Below are 12,603 nucleotides of genomic sequence, written 5' to 3'. Positions count from 1 at the left end.
AACAACCTGCTAGACCCTCACCAGTCTGGCTTCCGATCCGGGCACTCAACAGAGACTGCACTCCTAGCTGTGACGGAGGCACTTGCCACTGCAAGAGCCTCACGCCTCTCCTCTGTCCTGATCCTTCTTGACCTGTCTGCAGCTTTTGACACGGTCAACCATAAAATACTCCTCTCCACCTTGGCTGGGATGGGAATTGCCGGGACTGCCCTGTCTTGGTTTGCTTCCTATCTTGCAGATAGGACCTACCAGGTCACCTGGAAGGGGTCTGCCTCTGCTTCTCATCCACTTGTTACGGGAGTGCCGCAGGGATCTGTACTGGGTCCTCTGCTGTTCTCCTTATACACCAGATCTCTTGGTTCAGTCATTAATTCACATGGCTTTTCCTATCATTGTTATGCAGATGACACACAACTCTTCTTTTCTTTCCCCCCCTCGGCCACACAGGTCAATCTTCCTGACAGATCTCTTCCTGCCTGGCTGACATCTCCACCTGGATGGCCAGCCACCATCTGAAGCTCAACCTCAACAAAACTGAGCTGCTCTTCTTCCCGTGCAAGACCTCCTTGCTTCGTGAACTCTCAATCACGGTTGATGGCACCACAGTGACTGCCTCTCACTCTGCCAAGAGCTTGGGGGTGGTCCTGGATGACCAACTGGACCTCAAGGAGCACATCAAGGCAACATCACGGTCCTGCAGATTCCTCCTGTCCAACATCAGGAGGATTCGACCATACCTGACGACGCACTCCACCCAGCTGCTCGTCCAGGCTACGGTGACCTCTCGCCTTGATTACTGCAACTCTCTCCTTGCAAACCTGCCAGCTTGTGCCATACAGCCACTACAGATGATTCAGAATGCCGCTGCCCGACTCATCTACAACCTCCCCAAATTCTCCCACGTCACTCCTCTGCTGCGATCACTTCACTGGCTACCGGTCGCTGCCAGGATCCGGTTCAAAGCCCTGAACCTTGCCTACACTGCCGCCAACAGGACAGCCCCCATCTACTTGCAGGACATGACTCAATTCTATGTGCCTGCTCGACCACTCCGCTCTGCGGCAGCAGGGCGCCTTGTAACCCCTCCCACCCGCCTAAAGGGATCACAGAGCTTCTCCACCCTAGCTCCCCAGTGGTGGAACGAACTCCCCGTCCCTCTCCGAACCTCCCCCTCACTATCCATCTTCCGCCGTGGCCTGAAGACTCATCTCTTCAGACTTTACCTAGACTAACCACCACCATGCTGTATATATATAAAAAAATAAAAAAAAAAACCCTTTTTCCTGTCACTTGTTACATGTTGCCCCATCCCTGCACTTCTTGGTAATTTGTATTTGTCCTAATACTGTAGCTTATTCTTCTGCCTAGTTGGCTTTGCAGATGTTAGACCAGAATAGTGTTCATTGTTCTCGGCTAGAAATAGCTGTACAAAATAAGTAATTGTACCTTACTGAACCCGTGTTCAGCAGTTGTCTACGATCATGAAAATGCACTTTTTTTGTACGTCGCTTTGGATAAAAGCGTCTGCCAAATGAATGTAATGTAATGTAATGAAAGTAAAGTGCACTTAATGTGCTAGCCCTTTTGTTGTTTATAAACTGAACCTTTACACATGGCAGACATGCTGAGCCAAAATGGCAAAGTTGAATCCAACCACACTGCTGCCATCACCAGATAAGGGTGAGCCTCATCACTGCTGTGTTGAAATAGAACCAGGTAACACATCTAAGGTAATGGAAATACCGATAGCAGAGGCACTTGACCTGTACGTCGATGGATCTTCTTTTTATGTTGACAGGAAACGACACACGAGGTGGGCAGTGTGCACACAGGACGGGGCATTGATAAGACACGGGCAGCGAACAGGACAGTCCGCACAAGTGGCAGAATTGTATGCGATAGCAGAGGCATGTGACGCAATGATAGGCTATGACATAAACACTTACACTGATTCACGCTCTGCGTTTGGGTGAGTAGCAGTAATAAAAGTAAAGGCACACACCAAAAGAACAGACCCGCACACAGAAGGGAATAGGTGCGCTGATGAACGGGCTAAAAGAGCAGCCACAGAGGGAGCGGTAACAGCGGCCTTGGCTGCAGTACAGGAAAAGCAAGCAAACAAAATTAAACCAAAGTAAAACATTTTTTAGTAAGAGCAGCTTCAGCATCTAGCACAGCAGTCGGGAACCTATGGCTCGCGAGCCATATATGGCTCTTCCGGTGACGGCATATGGCTCCCAGACAATTTTGAGTTGAAAAAAAAAATAATAATAAAAAATAAAAAATAAAAAATAAAATCAATTTGGAACTGATTTTAAAATACTTGAGATATTGCTCAATAATACTGTGTCATTTTAAAGTAAACAGAAATTAGTTTTGAAGATAAATTTCACGGGTCACAGGTCCCGTGACCCGTGACCCGTGGGTCGGGAACCAATGGCTCGCGAGCATGTCACGGGTCATTGTAAAGGTGAAGAAATCCATTTGATCAGATAGCCAACTAGTTTATCCGCTTCAACCCTTGTAACGGAAAAGATGGCGAAAAGAAAAAAAGACGATGATTACCGTGCATTCCAGGCTGTGTGGACAGAGGAATTTGCATTTGTGGAGAGAGCAGGATCTGCGGTATGTCTAATATGCAATGATAAAATTGCATCGATGAAACGGTCAAATATAAAGCGGCACTTCGATACGCACCATGCTTCATTTGCATCGAAATATCCAGCGGGGGACAGCAGGAAAAAGGCATGCGAAGAGCTACAGCGGAGAGTGCAGACGAGTCAGCAGCAACTACGTGTGTGGACCAAGCAAGGTGACGGGAATTCCGCTAGCTTTGCGGGTGCTTTGGCAATAGTAAGGAATGGAAAGCCATTCACAGATGGCGAGTATGCCAAAACATTCATGCTTGATGTGGCCAATGAACTGTTTGATGACTTCCCAAATAAAGACAAGATAATCAAACGAATAAAAGACATGCCTCTGTCAGCAAGAACTGTTCACGATCGTAGCATCATGATGGCAAATCAAGTCGAGGAAACACAAATTAAGGACATAAACGCCGGGACATACTTTTCTCTCGCGTTAGATGAGTCAACAGACGTTAGCCATCTATCTCAGTTCAGTATAATTGCCAGGTATGCTGCAGGTGACACACTGCGTGAGGAAAGCTTGGCTGTTTTGCCAATGAAAGGGACAACAAGAGGAGAGGATTTATTCACGTCTTTCATGGAGTTTGCTAAAGAAAAAAAACTACCGATGGATAAACTTATTTCTGTCTGTACTGATGGTGCACCCTGTATGTTGGGGAAGAACAAAGGATTTGTAGCGCTTCTCCGTGAACATGAAAAGAGAGCCATCCTAAGTTTTCATTGCATCCTGCACCAGGAGGCGCTTTGCGCTCAGACGTGTGGCCAGGAGCTTGGTGAGGTGATGTCGCTGGTCATTCGAGTGGTCAACTTTATTGTTGCCCGAGCTTTAAATGATCGCCAGTTTAAAGCTCTGTTAGAAGAAGTTGGGAATCATTATCCCGGTCTGCTTTTACACAACAACGTGCGTTGGTTGTCAAGGGGGAAGGTGCTCAGCCGTTTTGCAGCTTGCCTGAGTGAAATCCAGACTTTTCTTGAAATGAAAGGCGTCAAGCATCCTGAACTAGACAACACTGACTGGCTCCTGCAGTTTCACTATCTCGTGGACATAACTGGCCATCTGAACCAGCTCAATGTGAAAATGCAAGGTATTGGAAATACAATCTCATCCCTTCAACAAGCAGTGTTTGCATTTGAAAGCAAGCTGGAAGTCTTTCTCAGGGACATTGAAACAGGTCGTCTTCTGCACTTTGAAAGACTGCGACAATTTAGAGATGCATGCTTAGCAAGTGACTCCACTCAACATCTGGATCTCCAGCAGCTAGCTGGCTTTACGTCCAATCTCCTGCAGTCATTCAAAGCACGTTTTGGAGAATTTTGTGCACGCACTGGTCTTTTCAAGTTCATCACTCATCCACATGAGTGTGCAGTGGACAAAGTCGACCTGACATGCATCCCCGGGGTCTCTATCGGAGACTTTGAGCTGGAAGTTGCTGACCTGAAGGCATCAGACATGTGGATGAGTAAGTTCAAGTCACTTAATCGAGAGTTGGAAAGTCTTGCGCGACAGCGAGCAGAGCTGGCGAGGGAACACAAGTGGACAGAAATGAAAAATCTTCAACCTGAAGACCAGCTGATTCTTAAAACTTGGAACGAGCTTCCTGTGACATACCACACAATGCAGCGTGTGAGTATTGCCGTATTGACCGTGTTTGGCTCTACATATGCATGTGAGCAGTCATTCTCGCCTATGAGGATTAAGACCAACCTACGCTCACGTTTAACTGATGGAAGCCTCAACGCCTGCATGAAGCTCAACCTCACCACGTATGAACCAGACTACAAGGCCATCAGCAAAACCATGCAGCACCAGAAGTCGCATTAAAAGTAAGACATATTTAATTTATTATACGTTAAAAATACTATATGGCTCTCAATGAAATATATTTAGAAATATTTGGCTTTTATGGCTCTCCCAGTCAAAAAGGTTCCCGACCCCTGATCTAGCACCACGAGCAGAGAAGTGGTTATGGATGGACAATTGGAGGAGGCTTGGGGATGACAATTGTCATGGGGTGAAACCATGACCTGTGGACATTTACAGTTTTAAGCATGCCCACATGGTCCAATGCATTTCAAACCCGTTGTGTTCTTTTTAATTGCACGCAACATTTCAACCATATAAAGTAACCTGAAGGACAAATGTACTTACCTTTGTTTGTGTGTGTTCTGAAGGTGAATTGTAAATGAATGAGAACGAGAAAATGTGGCAAAAACGGAAAAGAAACAATGATCGTTTTACCGCGAATTTAAAATACTTTTTTTTTTTTTTTAAACGACCGCAATTTCTGTTAAATGAAATTAGTAGCGGTACCGTTGTTTGTCGTAAATTTGTGGGGGGAAAAAAGTTAAATTATTGAAGGTAAAATGTAACATTCATGTTAAACATTGTTTTATTTTGCATTATATGAAAAGTTAGCAAACACTAACCAGACATACAGCCGGTTTTTCTGGAAGCCTTCCAAGGAAGCGAGAGCCATACCATAGGGCTTTTTCATGGGGGTGTTTAGGACACGTCATGTGTGAAATCCCAAGGGGGGAGGATGTATGCATTTGCTTTTGTTTTCCGTAATGGGCAATTCATTATTCACATTCATTTGTTTATGCATAGTAATTATTTATTGTTGGTTCTTGAAATGTAAATATGAAATAAGACATAATGATAAAGAGAAGAAACTTTATTTTTTTTTGTAATAGGATTGCCAGGGGAGGGGCTTGGGCTATATAAGCCAGAGGAAAAGTCCTCCTGGGGCAGAATTTCTATTTTCTGTGTGTGCTGAATGGTCATCTAGACACGCAGCTTATTTCAACAAGTAGGGCCTACTAGGCATAGCCTACTGTGTTTTGTTTACTTGTTTTTGTTTTGTTTATGGTATTTGTTGTATATATATTAGAGCCTGACTGATGCCAGATTTTTGGGTCCGATGCCGATCCTGATTTTGGAGAGTCCTAGCCCACCGATTACCGATGTTTTGACCGATATTTTGTCAAAAAGTGCAACATTTTCAAATCAATTTGAAAAACCTATATTTTATTAAAGTTTCTATATCTAAGAACATTTAACTTATAAGCAAACAAATAAAAATTAAAATACACACACAAAGATATTTTTAGATAAAAAAGTGAGATGATATTAAATTAAATATATATATTAACACCATCTTTAAGTGTGAAATCAAAATAACTCCACACCTTGCTTTTACTCCTTTCTTTTCCAGCCATCTATAAAAAAATTAATTTAAAAAAATCAGTTTTCCAGCTTTGAATATGTATTTTTATGAATATTATTATTATTGTCGTTGTTATTAATTTGTTATTATTTCTTAGTATCTATTCTCAGTACATTAATTATATTTTCTTATTTTATTCCTACTACATGTTCTCAAAGAGTAAGACTATCTAGCGAGCTTCCCTGTCCATAAGAATTCGGTGGTGAAAATAACTACAATGCGCTCTGACGCGTGACTAGATGACACACTCGCTCGCAATAACGCATTAGCTATTGACACAGCCTCATTATTTCTTATTATATATTCTCAGTAAGTTAAATGAATTATATTTTCTTATTTTATTTCTACTACATGATCTCAAACAGTAAGACATTATCTAGCGGAGCTAAAGAGTGAATCAAGTGTAACGTTAGATGAGATTAAATTGACTGGATGAAATACGTGAAAGAAACTACAATGCGCTTTCGTGCAGGTTACCCGCGCTAACTGTTGGTTGATTCACTTCTCCAACAGCAATCCTTCTCTCATGTTATCACGACAAAGCTAGATAACATGGCTTAAAATGATCCATGTTAGAAGTGTTTTATCTGCGTTTTTACTGTCTGGTTAGCTTGCTACGATGACGCGTGACTAGATGACACACTCGCTTGCAATAACGCGTTGGCTACTGACACAGCAGCATATAGTAGCTAATATCATTATCTCAGATAAAAAAACAAATGTGTGATGCATTCAATCACCTTTTTTTTGGCAGGTTATTTAGTTTAGAATACAGCGATGTCCTCTGGAAATGTAGATCCTACGCTGCTTATGTGCTCACTGCCACTTCATAAAGGCTTGCTAGCCAGCTAGCTTGCTAAAGTGAACCAAATATGTTAGCTAGCTAGCTCGCTTGATAATGCGGATTGATAAACATAGTGGTCGTATAAACGCATTTAATTAAAAACTTTCACTAAATATACATACCTTTATTGCGGCAATCGAATCTGTGCAGACAAGTCTTGCAGTGGAGAATATTGGATGAGGCACGAGTGACAAACGTCTTATTAGAGAAGTAGCGCGTCAGCTGCTGCAGTTCACACTTGTATTAGAGCTTCCTCTACTGGATAATTCTAGTAAATAGCAATTACAAGGTTCGAACAGACAAGTACAGATAAATAATCATTGTATTGTTGTTTATTATACTTATATCTTAAAATATCGGGACACATCGGTGGCATAACTGCCGATCCCGATGTCGTCAAAAAAGTCAAATAATGGCCGATGAACCTAACTTGAACCTAACCGGACCGGACCATACACAGTTCTGTTGACCACACCATCAGCGGCCCGAGTCTCTAGGATTCCAGTGTGGGTTAATTTGTCACGTTTGAGAAAATACAAGGGTGAGGCACAAACAGCTCATATTCAAACTAAGACTGTTAGCCAGTTCAGGCGCCATTTTCAACTCAATCAGTCAAGCATCCACCTGAAACTTATCTGACCACCCGATGCTGTCTTTACATATACTATTTTGTTCAGTAGGCATTTGGTTATCTGAACAGCGATAGGTTTACTTTTAAGTCAATCAAGTTGCAGAATGAATTAAACAAGACTGTCACCTGCCCATGTTCGGGGCGCAGACACTATCACCTTATTTAAAGCTAGGCTCAAAACGTACCTTTTTAGTCTCTCCTATATTTGAGGGGCAGGAGTGGGTGACGGGCATAGCTATAGAGTCTCTGGTGGACTGAGCGGTTAGTGCTGTCACTGGATCATCATTGGTAGTGCTGTGTTAAGCTGAACCGGTCATGGTCTGGTGATGACTGTCTCAAGCCTGCCCTCATGGCTGCGTTGGCCCCTGCCACTGTTTCCCTTAGCTATGCTGCCATAGCCTTATTCTGCTGGGGTTTTCCTTATCGCACGCAGGCACCTCTGTCTCTTCTGCTCTGCTTGCTAATCTACCATTTGAACCCCCTAACAATTTTTTTTTCGTCTTCCTCGGCTCTGGGCACCAGCCCGCAGCTCTAGCCCAAGTTTGCTGAGCATCCCCCCCCCCCCCCCCCCCCCGGCCCGGAGCTCCAGCCCTAGACCAGCTAGACCAGCTGGGCACCCCCGCCTCCTGCCACTGTTGTTTCAGCTGTAGCACCAAGCCTGTCCCTCTGTCTGACCCTGCCACCCATTGATGTTCCTGCCTATCTCTCTATGTGACCGGAGTCACCTTTGCTTGGACTTAATTAATACTGGATTGGCTGTTATCATATTATAAAACAGATAAATTATATATATTATAATTTATCTGTTTTCATGTAAGCCATTCCCATAACAAACCGGGGCCTGCCTGCGGCAGATGGGTTCCCCCTCTGAGTCCGGTTCTGCTCAAGGTTTCTTCCTGTTATCAGTCAGGGAGTTTTTCCTTGCCACTGTTGCCCTAGGCTTAATCTTTGGGGACCGGATCTCTGTAAAGCTGCTTTGTGACGAAGCTCCATTGTTAAAAACGCTATACAAATAAAAATTAATTGATTGACCTGTCAAATGAGCCCTCACTGCTGTCTGGGGGTCCAGCCATTTGCTAGTAACCTAAGTGCGTATCTCCCTCCACTCCCTGTGCGTAATACAGATTGTGCTGACAAGCAAAGAGTGCATGCAGACTGAAGCGAGCTCGCTCTCAAAACAGCTTAGCATTGTACTATGAAATGAATTAATAATTATGGTGGATCGAAGAAAAGGTTTCTGCAGTGTGATAAAAGTAATTGAAGAGTTCGAAAAGGCAAAGCTCAATTAGAGGCATTATTTCCATATTTAGAAAGTTCCGATTGGTTTGGAGAGTGTGCTCTAGACCATGTGAGAGCCATACTGGTGGGCATGTAAGTTTACTGAAGTGAATTTAGTGTTCTCCTTATTATTTCTTCTTATTCCACATCAAGTCAACATACTGTACGCTACTCCTCCTACAGTTTTTCAGCAAGACCTAGCCTACCTTTTTTATCTCGTAGCTTCACCTAGTTGCTTGTGCTTTTCTTGTCAGTAGTGCAAATATTTTTGAGATATTTGCCATATTTATTTATATTTTATTTATGTTTACCAAGAAAATTTCCCATTAATTAACACTAGTGGAATGTTCGGAATATAAACAACACACTTGCAGCTGACATTGCAATCAGCCGCTGCAGCAGCAACAGATATAGACCGTCTCTTTCTTTTGCAAAGCATCTAATGGATGAAATCTCTAGCTAAGTGAATAACGGCAGCAGCAGCAAAGCAAGTTCAACTCAAACTAATATTAGTTTTCTGTTATAATTTCTGCTAATTCCTGCCAGCTACTGTAACATTTGTATTTCAACATTCAGCATAATGTTAACTGCTGTAAGATATTAACTCCCAAAAACATGTTAGAACTGATTCACCTCAGTTATTTATTCAAAATATGTGATTTTGAGAGAAGAAAACTTCTTTTGTAGTGTAGATAACCTGTTCAAAACACTACCTAAATTTGCAATTTGGAAAGGTTTTGGGATGTCTTGGAAAATCCATTGCAACATTTCACTGCTCTTAGTTATCGGCACAACAATCTGTGAATTCTTTGCTGATGTGTCATTTTATTACTGTTTTACATTCACGAATGGCCAAGAAATACTTTCAAACAATTATTGCAAAAGACAAAAAAATGAAGAGACCTACAAGAAATGGGTTTTAATTCTGGAGCCCACAGGCACTCCAGTATTACAATAACCAGTGCAGTTAGTATTTGCATTGCCCATTTTCAGTAGCTCAGTGTTACAATGCTATAACAAGTTGAATAATTTTCAGGTTTAATTATACTCATTTCCAGTTGAGTGAACGCTGGCGCTGCTAGCTGGCGCTGCTCTCCTGCTCTTGTACCTGTCTGTCTTTCTACCTGTCTTTAGCGCATTTTTATTTTTTATTTTCTGAGTATTCAAGAAACTATCGTCAATCCTCGATCTATTTTGTACTGCCGTTTGATTTTTATTTTATTTTATTTTATTTTATTTTATTTTATTTATTTACTTTTTCTTACATCGCTGTGAGTTCTGACTTGGATCCTACCCAACCCGCTCTCACATCCACCGGTTCACCCTACCTCTGTTTGCCAATCACCGGCCTTCACCGTGCTGACTAGCGAGGCCACTGCTGCCAGCTTCCCTTGCCTGCCTCCCGCCCTCTGGAATCCAGTTCTGTGATCGCTGTCTGGCTGTTTCCGATCGCGGGTTAACTACTTCTGCAGCTACTATCACCTGTTCCGAATGTACCTGTCCGTGTCCCCGACTGACACTTGTAGCTGACACTCGCCTGGTCTCCTGCTACCCTTTCGGCCTCGCTTGACGTGCTAGCTACAGCTATGTCCTTGAGTTTGTGGGCCGCCAGCACTCAGCTCGGTGAGTAAAGTTCTCCGCTTTCCTACTGTCATTGCTTGCTGGTTGGGGCATAGTGATAGGTTGGAGTTGTTCTGTCTCAGTGCTCTTCGGGGAACGAGGTACGGGTTCTGCTCCCGAGCTCTACGGTGATCTCTTAGCGCGCCCTGCAGCCAAAATGTAGACTAATCCATTTTTTTGGATCATCCTAAGTGCTACCATAATTACCAACCGGGCACTGCAATACTCATTTATGGAACTTCTTCGTTTAAAACCGACTAAGACCAGAATTCCTCCTGACTTGCTTGTACGCAGTGATTTGGACATAGTATCCCGTCCGAAATATCTACACCGCAGCTCTCATCGGAACTTTACCTACAGCAAAACGAACATTCCCTCCCTCTGGTCTACCTCCCGCTCCGCGTGACTCAATGTTGTCAAACGTGGGGTGGACTGCAGTGTACTTCGCCCATTGCTTTCCGCACAGATTGATTTTAAGAATAGCTATTTTAAATTCGGTCTTTTCAACGTACGGTCGTTGAACAACAAAGCACCGCTGCTAAATGATTACATTACCGATCAAAAAGTTGACATAATGTGTTTAACTGAGACATGGCAGAAACCTGAAGAATTTATTCATTTAAATGAGGCGAAAACCCCGCTCCTCTGGCCGTGGAGGAGGAGTTGTTTTACACCACGGTAATATCAAAATGAATGCTGTTGCCATACCAACTCCCTCATCGTTTGAATGTCTTGTCATAAAAACAATCCAGTCCTCAACCTCTGTACATTGCTGTAATCTATCCAAAACCTTAAGCTGTATTTCTCTCTGAGTTCTCATCATTTCTGACCACTGTCTGTGCTATGTCATCAAATGTATTAGTGTTGGGTGATTTTAGCATTCATGTTTGTGGTGGAGTGGGCGTGGTTTGAGCGTCGGCTGCAGAGAGAGAGAGAGAGTGAGAGGAGCGGCTCTCGGACCCTTCGTCACAACTGTCAGCTGGAGGTAATCAGCGCCGATAATTGTTAATTGTTTAATTGCGCTGATTGCCTCTGATTGCTTTCAACAGTGAGCCTGGGGTTTTTAAAAGCACGACCGGAAGCCGGAGGAGAGGAGAGACGCGCCGGCGAGAAGACGGCGAGAGAAAAAAGCGCTCTTGATTGCTGTAACGGAGAAAAGCCACGGGCTTTAAATAAAATAGCACGCGAGTGCTACGAACTGAAACAGTGTCTCCAGTGAGTGTGTTTGGGTTAGGAGGGGTGGCACTCATTTGCCACAGTGGTGGCCCGTGCGGGGGGCTCGAAGTAAACACACGGCACAAAGGAGAAAAAAAAAAAAAATAATAAAAATGGAACACAGCCAGGAGCAGGGGGAACCGGCACAGCCAGTGATGGCGCTTGCGAGGATGCTGGAGGGGATGGCAGCAATGCAAGAGAGACAGGCGCTGATGCACGCCGAGCAACTTGAAGCTCTGCGAGCACAGACATCCCTGCAGACGCAGGCTCTACTGCAGCTGGCTGCTGCGGGAGAAACTAGCTCCCGCGAGCGACAGAACAAACCCCCCGTAGCTCTTCACTTGCCTAAAATGACCCCGGAGGACGATGCTGAGGCATTCCTGGAGGGGTTTGAAGTGGCAGCGAAGGCGAGTCAGTGGCCGGAGGAGGAGTGGGTCGTCCGCCTCCTGCCCCTCTTGACTGGGGAAGCCCAACAGGCGGCGCACAGCTTACCCCCCACCGCGCGGGCTGTCTACCAAAACTTAAAGAAGGCGGTCCTGGACCGCCTGGGGTACAGCCCGGAAGAGCACCGGCGGCGGTTCCGTCAGACGGCTCTGGCAGGAGAGGACCGGCCATTCGCCTACGCCCAGAGACTGCTGGATATGGCCCGACGGTGGCTCCGACCGGAACTCCGGTCAGCCGACGGAGTGGTAGAGCTGGTGACACTGGAACGATTTATCGATGGCCTCCCGGGGGAAACAGCGAACTGGGTGAGGTGCCATCGACCGACCGGGTTGGCGGCCGCCGTCACCCTGGCGGAGGACCACCTGGCGCTCTACCCCCGCGGCCAGTCCCAGCACCAGCAGCAGCAGCAGCAGCAGCAGCAGCAAGGACGGGCAGACACGACTCCGCGCCGAAGAGCCCCTCCTCGTTCCCTTCCTCCCCCCCTTCCTTCCTCCCTTCCCCGTGCCCAAACCCCCTCCTTTTCCCGTAACAACCCTTTTTTTGTTTCCCCAGCCCCAGGCTCAGTGGCGGCGGGGTTCGAACCACAGAGAGCTCCTCAGACGCCCGGACCGGGGTGTTGGCGGTGCGGACAACCGGGTCACCTGCGCCGAGAGTGCCCGCTCATGGAGGTGGGGCAGGTGGTTCGTGTTGTCGGCC

At 45.1% G+C, this 12,603-nt stretch overlaps 1 protein-coding gene across 1 annotated transcript; it reads left to right on the top strand.

The window, feature by feature from the left end:
- Positions 1-11,149: 11,149 nt before the first annotated feature.
- LOC135246962 (uncharacterized) lies at positions 11,150-12,575 on the top strand (the record flags this gene model as incomplete). Its single annotated transcript, XM_064320241.1, has 2 exons — positions 11,150-12,338; positions 12,460-12,575. Coding segments are annotated over exons 1-2 (878 nt in total), but the record flags the coding sequence as incomplete, so codon positions are not given.
- Between the last annotated feature and the right edge of the window lie 28 nt (positions 12,576-12,603).

Source organism: Anguilla rostrata, unplaced genomic scaffold (genome assembly GCF_018555375.3).
Source record: "Anguilla rostrata isolate EN2019 unplaced genomic scaffold, ASM1855537v3 scaf0996, whole genome shotgun sequence".
NCBI classification, from domain to species: Eukaryota; Metazoa; Chordata; class Actinopteri; order Anguilliformes; family Anguillidae; genus Anguilla; species Anguilla rostrata.
The sequence above is the reverse complement of the archived record's forward strand: the minus strand, read 5'-3'. Positions and strand labels throughout refer to the sequence as shown.